General features: G+C 34.9%; 1 protein-coding gene across 3 annotated transcripts in view; it reads left to right on the top strand.

The window, feature by feature from the left end:
• Positions 1–8,685, top strand: part of LOC140506856 (arylsulfatase F-like) — a 56,591-nt gene extending 47,906 nt beyond the window's left edge. For all 3 annotated transcript variants that reach the window (XM_072614469.1, XM_072614470.1, XM_072614471.1), the window contains 3 exons: positions 1,128–1,290; positions 7,448–7,569; positions 8,287–8,685. In XM_072614469.1, the coding sequence (XP_072470570.1) occupies positions 1,128–1,290; positions 7,448–7,569; positions 8,287–8,648 (647 nt within the window). In that variant the 3' untranslated portion in view covers positions 8,649–8,685. The remainder of the gene's footprint in view (positions 1–1,127; positions 1,291–7,447; positions 7,570–8,286) is intronic.
• The last annotated feature ends 18,725 nt before the right edge of the window (positions 8,686–27,410 follow it).

The raw sequence follows: 27,410 nt of genomic DNA, 5'->3' as shown, positions 1-27,410 counted from the left end.
TCATTGTCATGTGATTGAAAGAGACTGCAGAGATAAACTGTGTTCTAGATTTCAGTATGAGACATTCATTTCCTTCAACATCCAGATTGGAACATTGCCTGTGAGTTTTTTCTTCATTTGGTGGATTCAGATTTGCACAACACAAACCTTTTCAACAGCCCCACTTTGTACCTAACTTTGACTTACAAATGCATTCCTCTGATCACAAGGATGTCTGCATAAAAATGCTGATTTTTTTTTGTTTTTATTTTTGTTTTTCTATTCAAGCAGTCTCATATTTCTTTTTATTAAGAAGGTGATTAGAAAATATATGTTGTTTTCTAAGACACCTCTTCTCATCTAACAGAAAAACTCTGACTAATACCAGAACTGGGTAACCTACGGTTTCATATATCTCTATCTATGATAGAAAATGAATTTCCTTCCTGATATACAAATCTGACCATGTCACAACCTCTTGCCCCAAATAAACTCCCTATTACCTCTTAGACTAAATATGAAATCTTCTGGTTTCTAAAGACTTTATGATCTACTCTCTTCCTACTTTCCAGTCTTCTACATTTTACTTACCTCCAAATACTCTGTCATTTTGCAACACTATTCTTCCTGTTCCTTGTCCAAGATTCTTGATCAGTTTACCCCATTCCTTTTCATTGTGTGTACCTTCTGTCTGGAATATTCTTTCTCCTTACCTTCACCAAATGGTTTCCCTTTAATATTCAAATCTCACCTTCTGCAGGAGACCTTTATTGCTCTTTCCTCACTGCTAGTGACTTCTGTCTGAAATTACTTCCCATCCAAACTGTATCTATCTTGTTTGTATAAAATTGTTTACACACCTCCCCAACTGGAATGTGAGCTCTTTGAAAACATGAACTATTTTTGCCTTGTTTTATATTCCCAACACTTAGTCCAGGGCTAGACATATAGTAAGTACTTAGTAAATGTTTGTTGATTGATTGATATTTAGATATACATATACACATATACAACCCTACATATATGTTTGCATGTATGTATGTCCACAGAGTGTCCACAAAGTCTTAATTCTACTTGAGTTTTATAAACATTCTCATTGCTAATAATATTGTAGGTAGATATGGTGATATGTTTTTCTTATCATATAGGCGGAAAAGGAATGTCAGGATGGGAAGGTGGAATCCGAGTCCCAGGGATTGTTAGGTGGCCAGGAGTGTTGCCAGCTGGAAAAGTTATTAAGGAACCTACAAGTTTGATGGATATTTACCCAACTTTATTTACACTAGTAGGAGCAACTTTACCTCAGGATAGGTAAGAAAATAGTAATATCTAAAACACTCATCATCTTTACTTTCTCATAAAAAGGAAATAAAATTTTAAAAGTTCAGTTGTTTTTTCAATGATTTCCTTGCTTAATAGTTTTCCCTTAGCACATGGCCATATCTTTTGATACCATAGACAAACAAGATATCTCTGATTCCACCAATGAAGGGCAGTTTTGTAGATATAGATCTTGATTCAGTGATCATGTTTTTGTGAATCATTATGAAGATGAGAAAACATAGGATGGATGAACATAGAAGGTAAGACTAACTCTTCTGTATGGATAGATAATTATTTTTACAGTTTCCGGTGTTCAAGATTCAAAGTCATCAAGGAATAAGAAAGGGGTAATATTAATGATCAACAACTAGCGGTTTTTCCAGTTCACTGCAGCTGGTGCTCTATGTCACATAAGAATCTATCTTATGATACTATTAAGTCCAAATAAAAAGCTTAGTAATTAATATCTGAATATATCCCTGACTTTTAAATAGAATCCACAGGAGGCAGATGTAGGGCTTTTGGTAAACTTTTTCTTTTTTACTCATATCTAGGAAGTCATACTGCTAGGAAAAAAATTAAATTGGTTGTGTTTTTGTTAATAGAATAAGTTTCATTCATTCATTCAATATGTTGTGTCTATTATATTACATTAAATTATAATTGGTTTAATAAAATAATTGATACTTCTTTAAATAAAAAAAAATTAGGATCTCTAGTTCACTAAGTAGGTTCATTGTTCTAGCAAGAAAGGTTTAGTATTCTTTGTAAATCTTTATTATTAAATTGCATCATCCCCCCCAAAATCACAAATGTATAATCTTTCTATTTATGGAATTCATTAATTTTTAAAATAAACTGTGACAAGCAGAAATTATTTTAATGGAAAAAGAAAATCTTATGTGAGTATATTAGAAGAATATAGCCTTATTGTCTGAGCTAGGTCAAATCAGAGTAAGTCACCAGGTTGCTGTGTTACTATTTTTTGTCCTTTAAAATGATCATAAAATTTTTAGAACTTTACATTTATAAAAATATCACTTTCTTTTCTATTTCAGGATTAATTTCAAGAAATAGAATATTTGAGGTTTTCAGAATTTTTTTTGGTGTCAAAGTACATTTGAAGTAAAAATTTCTTTTCTAAGGAATTTCCAAGGTTTTATATGTGTATAAAAAGAATGAACGATTTAAGTTTTATAATAATATCAGTATATCTATTTTGGACAAAATCTCTGACATCTCAAAACATTTGAGAAATATAGGATTTTCCACCTGATAGTTGGTGTTCAAATGTTAAGGATATTTTTTTCTTTCTCTTTTAAAAATCTATTTCAATTCCAAATGCTCGCCTTTTGTCCACCCCTCGCCCAATTGAGAAGGAAAGAAATATGATAAAGGTTATTTTTCTATAAATGTGTACATGATTGATAAATTCAGTTTGCAACTGACTTTCTGCAGTGTCTGAAGGCTACTTTTGGGATCACAACTTATTTTATTTTTCTGAAACCTTAAATATTCCAAATAAAATTCTGCTTTTTTTCTACTATATTTAGGTCTTAGTAGGAATTTTGTATAAAAGAATACAATTGAATCCAAATTGAAAAAAAAAAAAATCTTCAAGAAAAATTAGATCAAAAATGGTTTGTGGCTGTGAAAATGCCCTTTTTGCAGACTTCAGAGATACTGTTCTAAAATAGTAAAGCTGCTACAAATATCCATTCATCCCACTGGTTATATATTGCCTCATATTCACCTCTGAAAGTTTTATCAATTTCTCCGTAATTTGTGTATCTAAGGATTCAGTGTGATTCAGAGGAAAGAATATTGACTTTGGAAGTAAGATGACATGGGTTCAAACCTTAAAACTCTAGTGGCACCAACTCCAATCTTTTTTCAAAGGCTTGTTTTTTATGTTCAATGTGTAACTAATTCTTCCTTCATAATTCTGCTTAGTAACACATACATTATGGCTAAAAGACTTAATGTGTAACAGGGAAGAACAATTAGCACATGAATTAATTAGATGATTCATTTGCTAAATAGCAAATGAATCAGCTAATTAACAAATGAATAAATTTGCTAATTTATTAGCAAATGAATAAATTAGGTTTCTGTATATGCTTATCCTAGAGGTTGAGAGAAGGAATACTCACAGCTTTGTCTTTATGTACTTCATCACATTCTGGTTTGTACTATGTTTATTTACATATATTGTATTTAGGAGCTTTAACTCCCATGCTGGATTGTAAAGCTAGGAAAGAGTCATGCTTTGTCTTTGTATTCCCTATAGTCCTCTACTGAAGTCATACTTTGATGAATATGTGATACATTCCTCAACAATAAGTCCCTGCCCAAACTCCACTTAATGGCTTTTTCTGTACCCTCCTGACTTCAGAGTGATTATCAATAGGAACTGTTGCTCTTTTCCTCCCAGCTTGATTTAATTATTTTTTTCTTTTGCTCATTAAAGGGGCCATTCCCTGATTACTTCTTAAAGAGGCCTATTCACTGAATGAGTGTTGCCTCACTGCAAGTGAGTACCTGAATAGGCCAAGGTCTCCCATTGCATCCTGGGCTTTCTCCAGTCATCCCGATGAATATGTGGTCACTGGATTCAGATGGCTCAGGAGGGGAAAGTGAGGCTGATGATCTTGCAAAACCCTCCATCACTCAAAACAAAGTCAAGTGCAAGTCATGTCATCATCTCTCTGATATCATGGTCTTCTTTGAAAAAGAAGGATGAACACAGACAGATTATTGTGTTACATCATAAGCTCTAGAAGATGACTCCATTTTGAGTATAGTGATGTCTGTGATCCAAGGATCAAACTTAGATAAATATAGAAAAGATTGGCTCATCACCAGAAAGTTGCTTGCTAGGTGATGTTATTTTGGTGCAGAGGTGTAGTATAAATATATACGCTATTATAGTGCTTATATAGGGTTTGCTATGTATGTTGATTGGAACAAATACTGACCTTTATGAAATCATGAATATTTTGATTCTACAAGGATCTCCCCCACCCCTTATGAGAAGCATCAAATAGTGGGCACTATATAAATGATAACTAGAAAAAATAATAGTTCAAGATTCTGTGCTGTTTCAATCAGGGGCACTGGAATATATAAAAGGTTTACTTATGAAGTATAAATTGTGAAATTTAATGATTCTTATAGGAAATTGAATACATTGGAATTTACTAATATCCACTAAGTTAATTAAGGCAGAAGATCTCACTTAAAACAATATAAACAAGTTTCTGGAGCTCTAGGCCCACAGATGTGGGGGGGGGATAGAGCAGCTGACAGTACACCTCCCTACCTCCACTGGAAGCAGAGAACTACCTTGACAAAGAACTCAAAAATCAAATAAATGGCTGGGGAAATGAGTAAAAACTGAAAATCAGACTATGGAATCTTTGGTGACAAGAGTAACCAAAATATGCAAATAGGAGTAGACAACAAAGTCAAAGCTCCTACATCCAGAGCCTCCAAGAAAAATATGAATTGATCTCAGGCCATGGAAAGAACTCAAGAACAGATTTTGAAAATCAAGTAAGAGAAGTAGAGTAAATTGGGAAGACAAATGAGAATGATGCAAGAAAATCATGAAAACTGAGTTAACTGCTTGCTAAAGAAGATCCAAAAAATGCTGAAGAAAATACCTTAAAAAATAGACTAATGCAAACAGCAAAAGAGATCCAAAAAAACCAAGGAAGAGAAGAATGCCTTAAAAAGCTGAATTGGCCAGATCAAAAAGGAAGTCCAAAATCTCGCTGAAGGTTAGAAATGGAAGCTAATGACTTTATGGAAAACCAAGAAATTATAAAACAAAACAAATGGAATGAAAAAAACAGACAACAATGTGAAATATCTCATTGGAAAAACAACTGACCTGAAAAATAGATCCAGGAGAGACAATTTAAAAATTATTGGACTACTTGAAAGCCATGATCAGAAATAGAGCCTAGCTATCATCTATCAAGAAAGTATCAAGGCAAACTGCCCTGATATTCAAGAGCTGGAGGGTACAATAGATATTGAAAGAATCCATTGATCACCTCCTGAAAGAGATCCCCAAAGGAAAACTCCTAGCCAAATTCCAGAGATCTCAGATCAAGGAGCAATTATTGCAAGCAACCAGAAAGAAACAATTTGAGTACTGTGGAAACACAATCAGGATGACACAGGATTTAGCAGCTTCAACATTAAGGGATTGGAGGGTTAGGAATATGATATTCCAGAAGTCAAAGGAGCTAGGATTAAAACCAAGAATCATCTAACTAGCAAAATTGAGTATAATATTTCAGGGGGAAAAATTGCTATTCAGTGAAATAGAGGACTTTCAGGCATTCTTGATGAAAAGACCAGAGCTGAATAGGAAAATTTGACTTTCAAACACAAGAATCAAGAGAAGCATGAAAAGGTAAACAGGAAATAAAAATCATAAGGGACTTAATAAAGTTGAACTGTTTACATTTCTACATGGAAAGATGACATTTGTAACTCTTGAGGCTTTTCTCAGTATTAGGGTATTTGGAGAGGTTATATACTTGTAGACAGAGGACACAGGGTGAGTTGAATATGAAGGGATGATATCTAAAAAAATTAAAGGGTGAAAGAAATACATTGGAAGAAGGAGAAAGGTAGAAATAGAATGGGGTAAATTATCTCTCACATAATAGAGGCAAGAGAAAGCTTTTTCAATGGAGAGAAAGTGGGGAGAGGTGAGAGGGAAGGCGTGAACCTTACTCTCATCAGAGCTGGCATAAGAAGGGAATAACTTGCATACTCAACTGGGTATGAAAAAAATCTATCTTACACTACAGGAAAGTAGAAGGGAAAGGGATAAGTGGAGGGAGGGAGGAATGGTAGAAGGGAGGGCAAATGGGAGGAGGGGGTAATTAGATATAAACACTTTTTAAAAAATTAATTAGTTTATTTTTAGTTTTTCATATTCATTTCCACAAGATTTTGAGTTTCAAATTTTCTCCCAGTCTCTCCCCTCCCCCCACCTCAAAACACAATGCATTCTGATTACCCCTTCTCCCAACCTACCCTCTCTTCTATCACACCCTTCCCTTCCCTTCCCTTATCCCCATTTTCTCTCTTTTCTTGTAGGGCAAGATAGATTTCTATACCCCACTACATGTATTTCTTATTTCCCAGTTACATGCAAAAATAATTCTCAGCATTAGTTCCTAAAACTTTGGGTTCCAACTTCTCTCCCTTTTTCCTTCCCCACCCATCCCCACTGAGAAGGCAGGCAATTCAATATAGGCTGTATATGTGTAATTTTGCTGAAGACTTCCATAATAGTCATGTTGTTAAATACTAACTATATTTCCCTCCATCCTATCCTGCCCCCTCCCATTTATTCTATTCTCTCTTTTGACCTTGTCCCCCCCCCAAAAGTGTTTAGGTTTGAGGAGGGACAAGGTCAAAAGGGAGAATAGAATAAATGGGGGGCAGGATAGGATGGAGGAAAATATAGTTAGTCTTTCCCAGCGTGACTGTTTTGGAAGTGTTTTACATGACTACATGTGTATAACCTATATCAAATTTCATGCCTTTTGAGCAGGGTGGGGAGGGAGGAAAGGAGAGAAGTTGGAACTCAAAGTTTTAAAAACAAATGTTAAGAATTGTTTTTACATGCAACTGGGAAATAAAATATACAGGCAATGAGGTATAGAAATCTATCTTGCCCTATAAGAAAATAGAGGGGAAGGGGATGAGAGAAGGGAGGATATTAGGAAAGGGATAATCAGAATGCATGTTGTCTTGGGGACGTGTAGAGAGAAAAGATAGGGAGAAAATTTGTAAATCAAAATCTTGTGGATTTGTTGAAAACTAAAAATAAGTAAATTTGTTATTTCAATAAAGAAGAAAAAAAACATACAAATCCTGCATAAACAGAATTTTAATTAATACATGGATTAACTTTCTTTGCTGCAGTAGATATTACTCAGTATTTGTCTTTAAAGCTCACATATATATTTCTAGGTTTCTATCATTTATGGTTTTAATGGCTGAGTTTGTTTTGCCTTCTCTAGTAGCTTGTTATCCCCTTGAGGAATGGAGTTACTTTCTTTATAACATTTTGATATTTCCAAGATTGTGAAACCAATTCTTTTTATTGCCTTAGAGTTATTGATGGACGAGATCTAATGCCCTTGTTGAAGGGAGAAGTTCAACACTCTGAGCATGAATTCTTGTACCACTACTGTGGCCCATTTTTACATGCTGTGCGGTGGCACCCAAAGAACAGTGAGTATAAAATATGTATGTAGTGGGAAATGGTCTAAAGTAGTACCAGAATTCTACTCTAAATACTGGGTGTGACCTTGAATATGTTACTTATCCTCTTTGGGCCAGTTTTTTAAATTTATTTTTTCTCTTCAGAAAAAAAAAAAAAAGGATTGAATAGGTTTACCTCTAAACTTCTGACCAGTCTGAATATCATACAATATTACCTGGTGCAATTCAGCAAAAAGACATGTGATAACTTCTCTCCAAACTTCACACCTTCCTAAAAGTCACTATAATTAGTTCAAGTAGGGAATAATTTCAAATAATATTTATTTTGAGGAATGGATTGAATCGATGATATTTTAGAAGAAAACAAGAAGAAAAAAGATTTGTAGTTTTGTATCAAAGGGTTATTACCACAAAGAAACAAATGATAACATGACTTCCTGAGAAGAAGGAGATAATTTTTTAAATCAATTTTGGAAAGGAGATATGTGGGAAAAGTTGCTTTAATGTAGACAACTATATATTACACATAGACAACTCTACATTGTCTTTATACAACTTTATATATTGTTGTATATACATACACCAGCAAAGGAGATTAAATATCAATCCAACAGACAGGAGAAGAAACAACACTAGCAGTGCCATATGTGGGAAAATGGGGAAGGTTTTTTATATGACTTGGTTTCTTTAAGAGAATATATGTGTTTTTCTTCCTTTGACCTTTAGGTGATGCTGTTTGGAAGGTCCATTATGTGACTCCAGTTTTCCAACCCAAAGGAGCAATAGGTTGCTATGATACATTATATTGCCAATGTGTAGGGGAAAATGTAACACATCATGATCCACCTTTATTGTTTGAACTTTCAAAGGATCCTTCTGAAACTAAGCTCCTTTCCCCAGACAATGAACCCTTCTATGATACAGTGATTAAGACAGTAGAAGGAGCATTGAAGAAGCATCAGAAGACACTCACACCTGTCCCACAACAACTTACTTTATATAACGAGGATAAAATATGGCTGAAGCCATGCTGTGGTGTTTTCCCATTCTGCCTGTGTGATAAAGAAGCTGCGAATTTCACTATGTAATTATATCTGAAAATATAATGACACTTCCAATTAAAAATTGCTTCTTTCCATTTTTTAACAACTAATGATTAGCCTCCCAATAAAGTTACAACTTAGTCAATAGCTTTAATATCCAGGAGCAGCATGATACAATGGAGATAGTACCTAATTTGGATTTAGAGTCCCACTGAGTTTCCATTTCAGGGCTGCCACTAACTACATGTAGAGCTTGGTCATGTTGAGTCTCAATTTCTATAACTATAAAATTACCAAGTTAAGCTACACATACTTTAAGGATCTTCTAGATTAAAATTAATGACCTCATGGTCATGTAACTTTCTGTTCACTCACTGACACTTTTGGATCCCACTAGTGAATGGCTATTAGACCTTACTTTTTGTTTCCTCAAAATTGTGATGAATTTAAAAGGGGCAAGAATTTCTAGTAAGTGTGTGTGTGTGTGTGTGTGTGTGTGTGTGTGTGTGTGTCCTCGGCAAAATACTCATCCATACAGAACTGTAGAAAATCTTAAGATGGCTAAGAGTAAAATCAAATAACAGAGTCAACCAATAAGCTTTAAGATACAAACATGATTACTACAAAATATTTAAAGGTTTCAGAGAAAATCAACACAAGCTCCAAGTCCTCTTCCAAATTCCAAAATGTATCCAACACATGTAATGCAAACTTGGTCTTGGAAAAATACAACCATTCCAAAACAATGTTATGAAATAATGATGTCGCTGACAAATTGGGATGCCAAAAGGTACTTTGATGCAACTATGTTTCTTCCATGAAAAGAGAGGTGGGCAGTGGCATTAATATTCACATGAATATCATAAACATCCGTTTTTGGTGCTATTGTCAGTTCATGTAAATACTTTACTATGGACAAAAGGATTTTCTTTCAGAGAGGTGAGAGAGGGAAAGATCTGTTGATGTCTACTGCGAACCAGAGGGAATGAAAGATGCAGATTGAATCATTTCTTCTAATTCTTCTTTTAAGTTGTCAGAATCAACCTTAGTTAGTCATGAATGTTTTTTTATTTCTTCTTCAATATGGTTGTGTTAAAACCAGAAGGAACCAATCTTCTTATTTAAAAGATAAAGAAATGAGAATCTAGACAGGCAAAATAATTTCTCCAAGGAAACACAATTTGTAAGTGGCAGAAGCAGCAGTAGGACATACATTCTTGAACCAAGTATCCAGCTGCTTAGCAGAAAAGGCATAAATCTGGATTTGGCATTTAGTCCCATCTCTGCCATTAACAAGTTATCTTGGGCAAAGTAATATGGGAAGAAGCAGTAGAGTGTAGTCACAGGAACAACAGCTCTTGAGTCAAAACACCTGGGCTTATCTACTGCCTGTGACTCTTAATGCCTGTGTAATCTTGCAAGAACCATTAAGTGTTCCTGGGCCTGTTTCCTCATTTCTCAAATTAAGAGGTTTTACTAGATAGTCTCTGGGGTTCTTTCTAACTCTCAGACTCTAATGATACATTCAGAGCTACAGTTTTCTCTTCTGTAAAATGAGCAGGTAGAAAAGATGATCTCTCTGTGTTCCCTTCCAAGGAATTACTGAGTGCTTGATTTTTATGCAGAGGAACAAAAACCTTTTCATACTATTAATTCTCAAATAAATCAATAATTCCCCCATTAGAATAAGTCAATACACTATTTTAAACCTTGCGAGTTTTTCCTCTTGCTGTCATATTATTTCCACTTAACTCAAAAATAAACCTGCAATCTCATTATTATTAGCTTATCCCATCCATAAAATGAAGGAGTAAATATTTTCTTTATTTAATGTAAATTCTGAAAAAGTCTGCTTTTTATGTTTTAACAAACTTTAATTTTACCACTAGAGGGCGCAATGGTACAACATAGTAGAGGGGAACTGTTAAAGAATTTAGGTTTTGTTTTTGTTTTAAACACGAGCACATATTTAAGTTACAATCCCCTGAAACAAAATTTTGCAAAAGACCCTTCCCTGACTCCACCGATTTCATGAAACGCTTTTGTGTACTCTGGTGGAACACCTGAGACCATGGAAGAGATATTTATGGTGGAGTGAAAAGAATGAGGGATCTAAAGCCAAAGGACTAACTGCCCAAGTACAAATCCGGACATTGTCACTAACCAACAATGTAAAACTGAACAAATCATTCCATCTCTCGGGTTTCTTTAATTTTTAAGTACAAAAAGTTTGAAAGAGATGATAGCGAGAACTCTTTTAAACTCAAAATCCTATGATCAATAATTGTTTCTCAGCCATCTCTAAACAATGTTGTGTGTGTATATACACACACATATATATACATGTATAAACATATATACACATACATTATATATACATATATATATATTTATACATACATAAGGAAGATTTCAAGCAGTCTCTTGTCTCTTGACTGATTACCAGACTCCACAGGACATATATACTCCTGAAGTCCTATAGTACACAAGAACAATTCATCCACAAGAAGAACGGATGATATTGGGTCTTCTGAAAGCTTACTTTCCTCAGTAGACCTCTACCCTTTCATTCCAAGTCTATCTGGATTAATTCTCCAAAGCTATTATAGTTCCCCTCCCTCCAGTGCTCCATATTCCAAATTATATGCACATACATACATATATATATATATGTGTGTGTGTATAAATATATGTATATATATATATATAATCCCAAGAATAATATGAATTTTATAGGTCATGGGCATAAAAATAGAACATTTGCAAGTGATGGCAAGATGAAGGGTAAGACCATTGCTATGTGTAATCAGAGGAGTAGGTCAAGGGGGTTGAGTAGATTGAGGAACTGAGAAGTTAAGATTTTTGATGGAATTAGGTATTTGATAGAATATATACATATACTCATATATATTTCATCAGATACTACATATAATATAAAAACTGTCTAATTGTATGTACAATATAGCTAACTATATCTCTGTATCTGTATATATATCCATATATATTTACATATATATACAGAGAGAACATATAGCTCTCACATATAAGCATATATATTTAGATGTCTTTTATATGATATGTATGTATGTTTTATATATGTTATATATAACAAAAAGTTATATATATAAGCATATATATGCACATATATACTATTACATATATTTCATTAAATATCTTATTCCATCAAATATCTTATTCCAGCTTCCCAGTTCTGCAATCCGTTTATCTCCTATCTCCTACTTCTTTATTCCTAAGTTGACATGTAGGGATGGTCATGACCATCATCTTTCCATCATTCACAAGTGTTCCACTTCCATGTTCATGATCTGTGAAATTCTTATTTCTTATAATTATTTTTATTACATCTTTCCCTATGTCTAATGATTCCTGACCCAATTCTTTTTTCTCATCATGACCTCCAATCCCTCTTCTCCGGCTGTTACTCTTGAGTCCTCTGTTTTTCTCTCTTTCCAATTTCTACCCCTGTTTGGACGTCTTCAATTCTACATAATCACATACTCTCCAAATCTCTCCCACTTTATCATATCCCCAATCACTTCCAACAACCAATCGTGAAGTCTCCTACTTCCTTTATCCTTGTTTGCATGCAACAAGAAATAATAAAAGCACGTTGCCTTAAGTCATCTGCAAAATTTGCAGCATGTAATCTCATTTGGGCTTTCACAGGAACAAGGCAACCCTTCTAGTCCTTCCTAATCAATTCTTTCTCCCACTCACCACAGTATCTTTTCAAGCTCCTCCTCTCTCTTCAAACCTTTCACTATATTCCCATCTTTCATACTCTCTGCTTAGATTCTCTCTTCATACTTCACCAAAAGAAGAGGTCATTCACCCAGAGCTCCCTAATCTTCTCTTTTTCCTATTTTATATGCTTCTGATATCATTCCTTCCATCTTCTTTATTTCAGTCTCTAATGAAGAAGTGATTTTTTCTTTGCCAAGGCTTATCCTCCTTTATGCAACCTTGATTGTCTGTCCTTCCATCTTCTCCACTAGATTTCCTCCCATTTTCATTATTCTGTATTTTTTTATCTTCAGTCTCTCCCTATTTTCTGGTTCTTTCCTCAGGGCTTTTTGAAATGCCCATGGCTCATCCAACTTTAACAAAACTCTCGTTAAATCCCATTTTTTCTCCTTGAACTATTACCATCTATATGTCCTCCCATTCTAAGATAAATCCTTTGGAAGAAGCCATCAACACTTGGTGCCTCCATTTTTTCTCCTTTTGTGGTCTTCTAAACTCTCTCTGAACTCATTTCTGATTTCACTATTGAATTAAACCTGCTTTCTCCACAGTTATTCCAATGGCTGAATCAAATAGCCTTTTCATTTTATTAATTGAAATTTTTCTCAGCATTTAACATTATTAATCATGTTCTTTTTTCATTAATTCTCCTCTATGGGTTTTCATAACATTGACTTCTCTTTGTTTCTTCTCCTATTTGTCTGACTAATATTTAATCTCCTTTGTTGGTTTTCATTCACATCATGGAAATTTACCATGGGTATTCGAAGGCTAGGTGTGGTTCCCTTTTTTTGTCTCTACGTTATTTCTCCAGTGGGTTCAATTCTCTTCTCTATCAATCAATCAAAATTATGCATTTATTGTTTACTGTGTGCCTGGCACTGTGCTAGGAACAGAATTATAAAGATTGTAAAAATCCATACTCTTAATAAGTGTATGAGAAGTTAGTAAGTATTTATATAAGCATATATCAAAAACTATAAAGAGAATAAATGCAAAGTAGTTAATGACAAATAAGCTTGGGAGTCAGGGCACTAACAGCTGGAGGGATCAGGAAATACTTCATGAAAAGGTGATTCTTGTGCTTCATCTTAAAGAAAGAAAGGTATCTCACACATATATGATATGTGATTTATTTATGATATATGTATGTGTGCCTGTATGTGTGTGTATAATTCCCCACCCCTCAAACCTATTCCTGTTCCAAACTTTCCTATTGCCACTATCTTCTTAATCACCTAGATTCAAAACCTCAGCATCATGCTTTACTTTGAATGCCCACTTATCTTATACACTTTGCTATCCCAAAAGTCTTAGTGCACTTTTAACCCTTAGTAGCTTAAAAATGCACTAAGAAATTTAGGACACGTTGTTTGTCCAATCAGTTACCCAGTCTTCTTGTTTCTATCTCCATAGCGTGTCTCATATAGTCATCTCCTCTCCAGTCTCTTAGTGATCGCCGTGCCTTGGACTCTCATCTCCTCTAGCTTGGATTATTGCAACAACCTTCTAATTGGCCTGCCTATCTGAAGTATCTCATTTCTTTATTCTCCCCTACACACAGCTGCCAAAGTGATTTTCCTAAAGTGTAGATCTAACAATGACACCCACTTAACAAATTCCTGTAGCTAACATCTCTGTTTGGCTGTGAATATTCTTTATACCTGGCCCCTTTCCATTATTCCACTCCACACATTCTATGATGAAACCATATTGGCCTAGTTGAAATTCTTTATGCACAGAAATCCCAATACATCTGATTTCTCGGTGCCTTTGAACTGGCTATCCCCTGTGTGTGGAAAGCTTTCCCAGTTTATGTTCTCCTCCAAAAATCAAAGGCTTCCTGTAAGATTCAGTGCAAATAGTACTTTCTTCAAGAAGTCTTTTGTCCTCTTTTTCCACCTGCTAATTTACTTCACATAAATACAAGTAAACATTGTGATGACCTGTTTATACTTGAAGATCATGCTCCTAAAGACAGAATTTGCTGTGCAGTAATTTTATTTTATCTTATTTTTGTGATGTACTTGCCACTAGGATCTGATTACTGATTATTTTACAGGCTCATACATAACTTAGAAGAGTTAATATTGAAATGCATCTTCTTCGGCCACGATGGATGAACACAACAACAACAATTTGTTGAAATAATAGTAGGTCAGTATTTCAAAACACCTTACAAGGTTTTTGCTTGTTGTAGCCAAAATTTGTCAAAGGCAAATAATTAATATGCATGAACTTTTGCTTGGTGCAAAATTCTATTGCTAATGTATTTTTAATGAAAGTAATGTATTTTAATGGAATGGGAAGATCTTTCCCATCCATTAATAGATCTATATGACCTGCTTAAGTCACACATAAGCCTAAGTCTCATGAGTTTGAGTCACAGGAAACCTGTGGTGGGATGAGCTTGCTGAATGGATAGAACAGGAAGAGGAAGAGCTGGAAGGAAGTTGTTCAGACTAGTTAGAGCTGGAAAGGACAGAGGAAGCAGGCAACTGGCTGTGAGTGAGAGAAGGGCATTTTGCTTAGGGGAGCCTGTTTGATAATGTGCATAGACTTCTTGGCTACTATGATGGATTACTTTGTTGCTATGATGGATTTCGTTTTCTGGTGTTGGGATTTGGCTTTCTGGTGTCTGAATAAATGTTTTGGTTCTATCTTCCATGTGGAGAGTCTGTGATATATTGTGATTCAGAACTCTGCTGGCATATTCATAACTACTGTAGGTGCTGTGAATATCACATTGGCACTACAAAGGTTCATATAGAAAGAAGCCTGTAATGAAATTTATAAATATAGAGAAGGTAGGAATTCCTTAAGGCAGAATAAGATGACCTCCATTAAGTACTTCAACGAAATTTTCTATAATAGCAAGTCATTAAATAAAATGAGGACATTGGACTATTTTGATAAGGTTCCTTTCCCTCTAAATTTTACAATCCTATGAATTACTTAGCTTGAGAGGCTGGAGGAAGAAAGATTTTCAAGCATATCATCTTTTGGGATTTTGATCAGTGGTAAGTTTAATGACTTGCTAGAAAAGCATAGAGGTGTCACTCAGCAACCAGGACTTTTTCCCTCAACTCACAAAGACTGCAATATACAAATTTATCCACAAACCACAGAGTGAATATATGAATGTCTCTGGTAATAGTCTGAGTCAGGCTGTGGTTCAGACTGGTATGTATAAGCATAAGAGTTCATGGAAAGGATTGCTCAAATTGTATCCAGAGAGGAGGAGGGAGAAAGAAAAAAAAGATTTGTCTGCCCATTAAGAAAGGTAACACAGGGAGATTAAGAGGCTCTGAAAAGTCAGATCATATATTGGGACTTCAACCACTCTAGGGTTAAAGGTAGTTGTACATTGCATAAAAGGTTGCTACAGAAACCAAAATGTTGTTCCCGAGGAAAAAGAAAATATTATAGACACCCTAAGGTCTTTGTCTTTTATTCTACAATACTTCCAAGTGCATTAATGGTTGGAGGCAATTGCTGATTGATTTCCTAGTGAGGGGGTGTTTGATGTTCCTGTATCTTCCTCTGTCATGACCCCTCCCCAAATGAAATGAGCTCTGCCAACTTTTCATACTTTTTTACTCAAGCATGGGCAGCCAAGTTATCTTGAAATCTAGTAACTTCTAGAGCTTCCTTCTGGTTTTGGGGCAGGCTTGGGAAAAGTTCAGTATATCCTTCTGGAGTAATTATGAAACAAAACTTTGTAGACTTTGCTTTAGTTCTACTCTAGTGAATTTCCCAGGATATCTAGTTCTTGTCTTGCTGATCGGAGCTTTCTGAGTCACACAGGTGGTGGGTGATTTCACAGGAACTTCTAAGAAAGAGAATAATTTTAGGGACATAAAAAAACCTTCTTCTCCACCCTCAAGCACTTTATTTTTGGATGGAAACTGCAGCATTCCTATTCTTGACATCACAAATTCTTGGGCAACTCAGAGGGTTTCATCATGGAGCCTATAGAAATAGAACAGAGCATCCCATGGGTTAAGTCTAAAGACTGTTTGACTGATAGAAAATGTAGCTAGGATGTTACCTAGCCATGAGATGATCAGAAGTTGTTTCTCGTTAGCCTTTTCTTGTAGGTAGATCTAATTGATATAAATCTGGAGTCCCATTCATGGTCACCATTAAACAAAAGGCATTGATTTTTAATCAAAGATCTGAGCTAAAATCTCAGCGTTGCCATTTCCTACCTGTACGGTCTTCCTCAGGTCATTTAACACCAGAAGACATCAGTTCCCTTATTTGCAAAATGAGGTTCCTGACAGCACTTAATTTCCCTTTTAGCTCTAGCATTATGGTGCTATGAAAAGGACTATAAAGTATAAATCCCCAAATAGATCAAAATCATAACCAAAGGTTTTGATTGTAACTTCGTATGGTACCAAAAGAATAGAAAAGAAAGATCCCACCTGAATCTGGAAAGAAATTGGAGGTGCAAGAGGATATACATAGAGCAGTTTAGTGATTACCTTGTTAACATACGTATTTATATTTATAGCCTTCGATCAACACACACAAGCATACATATGTACATATTTGTTATATGCCCATATGAGTATATTGATATAATAAACATATTAGCATCTAATGTATGTATGCATATATTATGTATAGTAAATGGTATTTCCACAATATAACTGTATACACACATACATATAATATGTATTTATGTGCATATGTGTGTATACTTTTCTTCAAAAAACATTATAGTAGAGTTTTTATTTCTTATGCAAGACTCCTTTTTATATTGAAATGTTTGGGTTGCTAAATAATTGTTAAGTTCACAAAAAATAAAAAGAACCTTTGAAAATGAGACACTGAGACAAATGTCAATATTTATGTGAATTAATTCAGAGTGAAGTGAACAGAACCAGAAGATCCATAATACTACATGATGATAATGTAAATGAAAAGGACCTTAAAACCAGTGGTGTCAATCTCAAATGAAAATGGGAGAGGGAGAAGAAAAGGCTTTTAAACCATTCATAAAGTTCCCCACAGTCCACATCTTGATGTAAAAAAAAATCTAAAACCCCCAAAACTACACATTAAAATCAACTATATTCCGTTGTATTTTTTTATTTATTTTGTTCAATGATTCCTCATTACATTTTAATCTGGTTTCACATGCAATCAGGAGTGTTCTGGGCCCAAGGGTGGTCCACAAGTCTTGTATTTGATATCTTTGTCTTAAAACAAAGCTGAACTCAGAGGGATTGAAACAGATCATTTTCAAGGAAATGTTGATAAAAACTATCACCCCAGTTTCATTAGAAATGTTGGGGGGGGGGGTGTGCCCATAGGTATAACATGCTGTACATGCTGTCAAATAAGGTTACTGTGTGGGTTGGTTTGGCTTTACGTTTTTGCTTTCATTTTATTGTGTTTGGTTTTGGTTTGATCATAAGATATACATATGACAAGACAGAAAATATGTGAAAATTGCTATGATATAAAAAACAAAAGTTATCAATAAAACATTTTAAAGGCACTCCACATTATCATTATATGTCCTGAAGAACATGGTAAAATCTACTACATCAATTGTAGACCCTGAAGATTTGTAATTTACCACATGAATCACATACAACTAAAGATCTAAGGTCTAGCTGTAACTGGTTGAAACCCTGAGAGTTTAGGAGAGACAGTGAATTTCCCATAGCTTTTGACTCTCTGTAGTTTGTTATTTCAACTTGACCTCTGGTCTCCTGATAAACATACTTTCTCCAGTTGAGTTTTTTACATCCTGGCACTATGATAATTTCGTCAAATTTAGATAGCTTTCTATTTATAGTTGTGCCAGTGGAGCAATTAAGAGCCCAATGGTTCTAAGTTGCATGAAGTCCATTCAGATAAAAATGAAGAGATTAAAAAAAAAAGTGAAGGAAATGTGTCCCTAGGAAAAGTGCACAGACAGGAGATGTATCTTCTTTGATATATCTGCTTAGACATTTCATTATAATTTGATGTTTTATCTTGTATATTAAAAGCATTACAGAAAGAACCCTTTTTTTTTTTTTAAATCACAAGAACTCATTTATGGAGAATTCCTCTTTGTAGATGTCTCTGTGGTTTTTCCCTAACTAATTGTGAGGAAGAAACATTGTGCTTTTCCACTACAATCTTAGTTTTCTCCTCACTTGAGAAACAATGATGGTAGAAAAGTCATGAGTATGAGTCAAGGCAGGAACAATCTAGAAATTAACCATAAATTTGCTTTGTGGGTTATGAGGAAATTTCTGTGTACTATATATATATATATATATATATATATATATATATATATATATATATAAAATGCAGGGGTTGTTGCTCAATCCTTGAAAACCATGCCTTGCTAATTGGGAAGTCTCAAAAGCTTGAGAACTTGACTGTCATAATTAGTGGATATCTGATTTCTTGGGAAAATTTGTGGTCTCTTAGTTAAGTTGTGAGAGTTATCTTCTACACTCAAGTTTTTTATTCTAGAGTATATATATACATATATGTGTGTATGTATATGTGGGTGTGTATGTGTGTGTATTATAAGACTTCTGTATTGGACTTGTCAGTTAAGATTATTCAGAACATATACCATCATGAAATGTTAAGTTGAGAGACTACATCTCTTCACGGAATCAGAACAAACTAATTTCTTAGGGAATGTGAGTTCTACTCCCAACTTTTCTCATACTTGTGTTCCATAATTTCAGATAAGTATGCAGAATCATAGAGTTTGGGAGAAATTTAAACTACATGGACTTTTTCAGATCTTCATTTAAGACATCTACATTAAAGGCCAATTTATCTTTTTCCTCGCTAATTCATGGAAATGATCAATAATCCTGGTAGCCTATTTCATTTCCTATAATAAATTTATTTAATGCAAGGGAACCCATTCAATTTTTTTTTTATCTTTGTGGAGATCACAAAATAACAGAATTTTAGATGGCCCTCAATGGCCAACATGTCTCATTTTCCCCATTTCCCTCCAACTACACTGCTTTTGAACTATAGTGGAACTCTCCCTAGGAAACTTATCATTTGGAAATCTCATTATGCTGCAAGATTGAATCTTGTTACTCATATCTCATCAGGCCCTGTTGCCCCTCTGATAAGATCTTATGATTGGAGGCAGAAGCATGGGTTCCATGATCTCTATTTACAGAAGGAGGTCAGCACAGTTTTTCTCCCCATTTTTCCATAAGTATACTGTTTTTTGGACTTTCGTGGAACCCTCCACTATACCCCACTTTGATTATGTCCTTCTTTCCTCAACCTCCATTTTCAGTTTCCTTTTGTGTATTTTCCCCTCTCTCCCATCCCTATCAAATTACAATCTCTTTGAAGGCAGAGACTGTCTTTATTTTATACCCCCAGTACTTATCATAGTGCCTGGCACCATAATAGGTACTTGATATATATTTATCAAATTAATTAATTAACTATGGCCACCAGTCATGATTACTGCTGAAAAAGAATACTTGCTAAAAGAAATGTGTGTTTATCCTCACTTGAAGACATCCAGTAAGGGGGAATCTATCACCTCTCAAGGCAGACTATTCCACTTTTGGACAGCTCTTATCATTAGTAATTTTTTTTCTCATATCAAACTCACATTTGCTTCTTCACATCTTCCAACCATTGGTTATTCCCTCTGGGAATGAACAGAAGAAATCTAATTCTTTCCCCACATGATAGTCCTTCAGATACTTGAACGTAACTATCATGTCCCCTGAATTTTCCCTTTTCCAGACTGTACGTTAAAGTCACTACATCATCCTGTCTTCTGCCTTTTGGAAAGTTACAGTTTGTTAATGTCCTTTTTTTAAAAAAAATAAAAGGTCCTTTCCCTCTAAGTCTCAGTGACACCTATAAATTAACTCGAAATGTGGTCTGACTTGGTGAGAGTATGGTAGGACTTTCACCTCCTTGTTCTTACAAGCTATGCTTCTATCAATGTAAGACCAAGATCATATTAGCATTATTGGTTGCTTCAACTGAGAACTGCCTCAAATTAAGCTTGAAGTTCACATCTTTTTTTCCTAGCTAAATTTCTGACCAAGTATCCTCCATCTTGTACTGTTGGCTTCATGAACTCAGCTCAGGTATAGACTTTACATATATCCCTACTTAAATCTATCTCATTAGATTCAACCCAGAAGTTCTATCATGTCAATAATTTTTTTTTGGCTAATTGTTGCCATCCAACATGTTAGCTATCCCTCCCAGGCAAACTTGATGGAGATGCCATTTGTGCCATTATACAAGTCATTGATAAAAATGTAAAAGAACATAGGGCAAAGCACAGCACTTGCAGGGTTCTATTGTGATGTACCTTATCAAAAGATATATTGTATGAAAAGTTTTTGCAAATCTTAGAGGCTTTTTTTTTTTTGCAAATCTTAGAGTACTATATAAATGCTAGATATAATTATGTAAATATATCTACTACACTACATGGACCACTTTATCATTAAAGGAGATGTTTGATAAGACATCATCTACTCATTTATCACCACTTCCTTTTCCAAGAGCTTATTAGCAGTTACTTAGATTTTACAATCTGCAATTTTGCAGGAAGAAAAATCAAGATCATTCATCTACTATTTGCAAATGCTCTTCTCTTTCCTTTTTTTTTAAACAGAGATTTTCCTTCCTTCAATACTGGAACATTTTCTGCTATTAATCAAAGATCAGTTTAACTTAGGAAAGACAGCTAGGCATTCTCTTATCATCTCTCTATTTGTTTTCTGTTACTCCTCCTAATAGCCAGTTTTGGTCTGTCCTTTCCAGTCCAAAGTTCATTCTCCTTGACAGAAAAACCTCCTTCACAGAAGTGAAATGGGAATTCGAAAACTATGTCTTTTTCCTGCCTCTTGTTATCATTATTCTTTTTTTACCTAAAGTAATAGTTCTAGCTCTTCTTTGATATTCCTCTTTTCCCCAGTATGGTAAAATGAGTAATATGAGTAACAAAAAACCTAAACCTTTTTCTTATGTCCAATGCTCTTGAGTAGCCTCAGATTTTTCACTTTTTAAAGTATTTCTGATGTGGTTCTTACAAGACCTTGTCATAGTAGTTTGTTGTTTTTTTTCCTTCTTCTTATCATCTATTACCTGCCTTTGCTTCCATTTTCTGAACAGACTTTAAAGTAGCTAAATTAGTTGGTGGGTTCCCTCTACCTCAACATCAATCTCTCTAGAGAGCATTTCTCTTTTTCATTCTTCTTAGAATTGTTTCTTGGGAGGGGACAGGATTCAGATTTTCATTTTTAGAGTGGCCCATCTTTCCTGGGCTGACATCCCCTTTGGAAATGTTAGTCCACAGGATTCTATTTATGCTTTATCTGAATCTCTCAAGAAGTCCTTTCTCCCCAAATCTTGGGTTCATGTTAGATTATGCCAAATTTTCTTTTTTTAATCAAAACTTTTAAGATGTAGTAGTAATTTTCTCCAAATGTTCCCATCATTTCAATACCATCAATGTATTTTACTTATTCGTGGTTACCAGGTTCAGAATATATATACTCCTCCATTTTCTAAATATTTTCTAATATTTATTAGATGGTTTGCATTCCCTTCTAGGGACAGGGGAGGGAGGAAAGAGAGAGAGAGAGAGAGAGAGAGAGAGAGAGACAGACAGACAGACAGACAGACAGACAGACAGACAGAGACAGAGAGACAGCAACACACACAGAATGACAGAGACAGAAACAGAAAAATAGAGACAGACCCACAGAAATAGATAAATAGAGATCGAGTTGCAGAAAGACAGATAGACAAAGAAGCAGAGATATAGAGAAAGAGGAGGGGGAGAAGAAAAAAAATCAGATCATTTAAGTGACCTATCACTTCTATATCATGCCTTCGACCAGCTTATGATGTGTTTTCTATTTTTTAGCTCTGATTATCTTAGTCCATTTAATGCCAATGTTGCTTTTGTTTCTGCTTCCTTTAAGCATCATCCAAATGATCTTTATTTTGTTTCCCTATACTTTCCCCTAGATTTGTCACATAAGTATACATTATTAATACACAAGGCTTCTCTTCTGCTGCAAACCACTGCCCTCCCCAGTCACACACTTATGTATTCTGTTCTCTTTGATTAAGATATACCCACCCAGACACATATTCCAGTCATTGGACCTATTTCTCAAAGTTTCAGTGACACCAGTTGTGTCAAACTTGTCATTTGAAAGGCAACATGGTCTAGTGAATAAAGAACTATCCTTGAAGACTCTGACACAAATTGGTTGTGTCAGTTACCTGAGAAAGTAACTTAACCTTCAGTTTCCTAGATAGCTCCCTAAGACTATAAATTGCAGAGAAGTGCTGACCTGCATTGGCAGAGGGAATTTCCTCTCCTGTGCTTTACCTGTATCGGTGAAATCACTGCTCTAGTTCCTCTTGTGTTTCTGTAACTTGTACATTTGCACATAGATATTTGAGGCCATGGATCTCTCAGAGGTTGCTTTCTTAAATTTTTCTCCTGTGAATTGTAGGAGTCACTATATCCTTCTTTTTATGTTGTAGCCACATTCTGTGGTATCTAGTGTGGTGGTTATACACAGGCAACACTTCTTCTGCCCTCTTCCTTTTCTGTTTAAACACTTTTAACTAGATTTACAAGAACTCAAGCAGACATATTTTACCAGGTCTTGATAGGACACCTCTGTAAAAGAGCCCAACATTCTGATACTTTAATTTGTGCTCCTTAGATCCAAATTCCATTCTTAAACACGATTTTCTTTAAAAGTGATTTGTTTACCACATATGCCATTTTTTTTGAAGGCCTTGCCTTTGACTCAAGTCAACAAATATTTATTAAGTTCTTACTATTGTGTTAAAGTGAAACAGCTGGGCATACAAAACAAGAAGAAATAATGATAGTTCTGGCCTTCATGGAACTTAACATTCTAATAGGAAAATACAATTCATAAAAGTGAACTCAAAAATGTGTGGGATGAGAAATAGGGATGAAGGGATCTCAGGGTAGGAAATGGTAAAGTCCATAGAGGAAGCCTGGAGATGAATAGAGACATTGTTGGTTCAGAGAGGCTCTTTTACTTGGAGCATCCTGGAGGCACTAGCTCATGAGAGGGAGAGGCCACAGGAAGCTGGCTACTTGCAATGTAAAAAGCAGTCCAGGTGGGCAGTCAGTTTCCAGGGGAAGAGATTTCTTGGCTTGGTAGAGAAAATTCCGTGAAAATAAGTCAGCAGTTCATCTGGGGTGGGATGAAAATATAATTATCCTGGACCTGCTCATCACTAAAGTGGATCTGTGGACTTTGACTGGAAGCTAGGTGGCTCAATGGATAGAGTGTCAGGCCTGGGATCTGAAAGACTGCTCTTCCTGAGCTTAAATGTGGCCTCAGACACATCTAGCTGTATGATCCCAGACAAGTCACTAAATCCTGTTTTCCTCAGTTTCCTCATCTATAAAATGAGCTAGAGAAAGGCATGACAAATTACTCCAGCTTCTTTGCCAAGAAAACCCCAAATGGGGTCATAAAGAATCAGACATCACTGAAACTACTAAACAACAGTGGTGATGAATATACTACCCAAAGTCTTCAGTTTCTTGCCTAGGCTTCATAATATTCACATTGCTTTCTAGATTGCTTTTCATTACATTTTTTGGACCTTCATAACAACCCTCATATAGATCTCCTCTCCAGTCACACAGTCAATACACTAGTATAGGCCTTCATCGTCTCTCACAGCCCTGAGCATATCATTCTCCCACCTGTCCTCCTCTCACTGAATAATTCCAGTAGATTCCTGTTACTTCCAGGATCAAATTGAAAGTTCTTGGTTTGGCATTTAAAGTCCTTAATATAATCTAGTTCATTTCTACTTTTCCTATTTTTTCATCTTTTCTTCTCTTCCATACACCCTACAATCTAGCTATTTTGAACTATTTGCTGGTCTTATCGCACAACAGTCTTATCTTCTGGCTATGCATTTGCTCAGGAATCCTCTTTCCCTGAAATGTCCTCCCTCTTTATCTACACTGCTTAGTTTTTTTGGTTTCTTTCCTTTATCACCAAATGCCTTTTTCTATAGGAAGCCTTTCCCTTGGCTCTTGCCTTCCTTACTGCCTTTCCTTTGAAATTACCTTATATCAACTCTATACAAATTACATGTACACATACAGGTTCTCTTCTCAACAAAACTGTGTACTCCTTAGGGGCAGAGACTGTGTTCTTGCCTTTTTTCATATGCCCCAGTGCTTAGCATGATGTCTGGTACATAAGAGATACTTAATGAATGCTTAAGCATTGGCATGAATTAATAGACAAAGATGTTGAGGGTCAGAGAGGCTCATAATAGAAAAATGTTAATAGAACCAGGTACTGTACACATCTGCCAAATTACCAAATTTCCTTTTAATTGAACCAATTAGGAGAATAGGTTATCATATGTAAATGTAGTTGGAAATCAATTAATACACTACTTCAAGAATTAGAAGGAGATAATGCCATGGTTCCTACTATGTCAGGAGCCTGTAATCATAATATAGTATGAAATGTAATAGTGTATTTCATAATTAGTGACCTATAAGGAAGTGTTCAGTGAAGATGATGGGTACTCTCAAAATCAAATATTCTACCATATTTCAGTATTTCTTCAAAACAATTTAAAAAGTCATTAGCGAATTTTGTGTTGCCACAAGCCATGAATACCAATGGTGTAAAAAGAGACATTTTTGAAATAGGGTAACAAGGTGAGAATATTGGGGATGAGGAAGCAAAAGGGGGCATTATTTTGCCTTTTATTGTCAGAATGCATAGTACTTTTGTAATTCTTTGGGAGAAGAAATTTCTTTAAATCTAAAGGCAAAACAAAACAAACAAAAAAAAATTACCCTCCATATATTCCCATAGATGGACTGAGTTGAACTACTGTAGAAGAGCATTTCATTTTTGGTCAAGGACCTTGAGGAAAATAGACTGTCTTCACTTTTCAAAAAATGGAGGAAAGAATAACATTGACTTGTACTTCTAGGAATCCCTGTCCCTAGGAGCTTAGCCTACAGGAAAGGAAATCAGCATTCCTATCTGCTAGGTAGAGTAGTTTGCAATTTAATATTATTTTATTTAAAATTAGATGGTGCTATAAGTTAATTCAATATTTTGATAGAGGGGTTTACTTCTCCCCTTTTGAAACTGCACAAATTTCTTTTTTGTGTTGCAAAAATGAAGACATACTGTGCTTCCAAATGAAAAATAATCTGACAGGAGAATTCTGCATATCCTTGTATGTCAATGGGAAAAAAAAAAAAAAACTGAGGTTGAAAGGCTAGTAAAAATGAAGAAAGAGTAATTTCCAGGATTCTCTCTCATTCAAAACAAACATTATTCAATCAGAGCTCAAGAAAAATAAAGAGCACATTTCTACAAGGCAAAGAAGACACATACTTGGTGTCATCCAATTGGCCATAGCCATAATATAATAATACAGTGAGTATCCAAGATGCAATCATGCTAAAAGGGGAACAGACAGGAAGTCTTCCTCCCACTCAGAGATTTTACTTTTGTATTTTTTTAAATAATCAAAATATGAAATTACTTTTAGAACATGTAAAATGTATTAGCCATTACAAAACATATTTTAATAGTATTCCATTCTAAAAGTGTCACAGCAATATCAGATAGAGTTGTTGATAAAAGTTATAAAATTCATCTTTTTTATGCATAGATCAGTTTATACAACTACACTGTTTGAATATCTATAGTGTGTCTCTGTTGTCTAATGAATACAGTTCAAATCACCTTGCTTAGAATTTAATGCCCTCCACTATCCAGTGACATCTTATTTTTCTAGCTTTAGCTCAGCCCAGCCTAGCCACACATTTACTTCTATTAGACTATTTTCTTTCCCCCTAACATATGCTACAAATTTCCACTTCTGCAGCTTTGCTCACTCTTTCCCTTATGTTTGGAATTTCCTCCTTCCCTTTGTTTGTTTGTTGAAGTTCTAACTATCCTTTAAAGACTAAGTCACATGGCATTTCCTTTCTGAAGCTTTCTGTCATGTCCCTGTATTATAATAAACATTCCTCCAAAACCTCAGCATTTAGTTTCATCTCTATAATGCATTTCTCATGTATTCTCATGTGTCATAGTTATCTGTACATGTCTCTTATCCCTGTATTAGAATATAAACTCTAAGAGGCTAAGGAATATATTTTATATGAAAATTGTACTTCTCTAAGAACCTAGCAGAGTGCTTTGCACACACCAGATGCATAATAAGGACTTCTCTTCCTGAATTGAATTAGGCTTTTTAAAAAAATAGTACGTATCACAGGATTTATCTATTCATATTTTGGGGGAAAATTGACTCTCATGTGGAGATAGTCATGAATGAATTTTTCCCAAACTTGGCAAGAGGGATGTTAATGAAATTAGTGCTGCAACTGAAGTCAAATTCCGATTAACATAGATATATATATATTACGTTTCATTTTAGAATGGGCAAATGCTAAATTAATCACTGCTTTCTGTTAATGCATATTCCAGACCTTGCAACACTATGGATGAAATCTAGATTCCTTTGTTGTTTTTGCAGAGTTACATGGAAAAGTTTATTAAGTCCAAATGAAATCCCAGCTTTGCTAGCTTTGGATGCCAAGCAACTCAGATCACTTCCTGGAGGTGAGAGATGAAAAAAATCTTCACTAAGTCATCCTCTACAACACATTTCTAATCAAAATATAATGGCCACTTGGTGATTTCATTTTATTAGATCCATGCAGTTGTAACATGGGAAATAAAATAAGAGTTTAGGAAATATACATTTTCTGAAATTAAAAGAAAGAAAAATATTTGTTTTTCTCTAAATGGCTGGACATGAATATAAAAGAATGGGTTAAATTTAAGGAATCTGATTTTCTCTCCTAGAAAGTGTGAATTATATTGATTTTCAGTAGCACAGGAGCAATGAGCATTTCTCACTCCCCACTTCCTTACCTCCTTCCTCTGCATAATTACTCCCTTGAGTTAGATGAATGTTTAAATACCCTGTAACTATAAG

Source organism: Notamacropus eugenii, chromosome 5, assembly GCF_028372415.1.
Source record: "Notamacropus eugenii isolate mMacEug1 chromosome 5, mMacEug1.pri_v2, whole genome shotgun sequence".
Classification (NCBI taxonomy): Eukaryota; Metazoa; Chordata; class Mammalia; order Diprotodontia; family Macropodidae; genus Notamacropus; species Notamacropus eugenii.
Note: the sequence above shows the minus strand (reverse complement) of the source record. Positions and strands in the feature narration are given on the sequence as shown.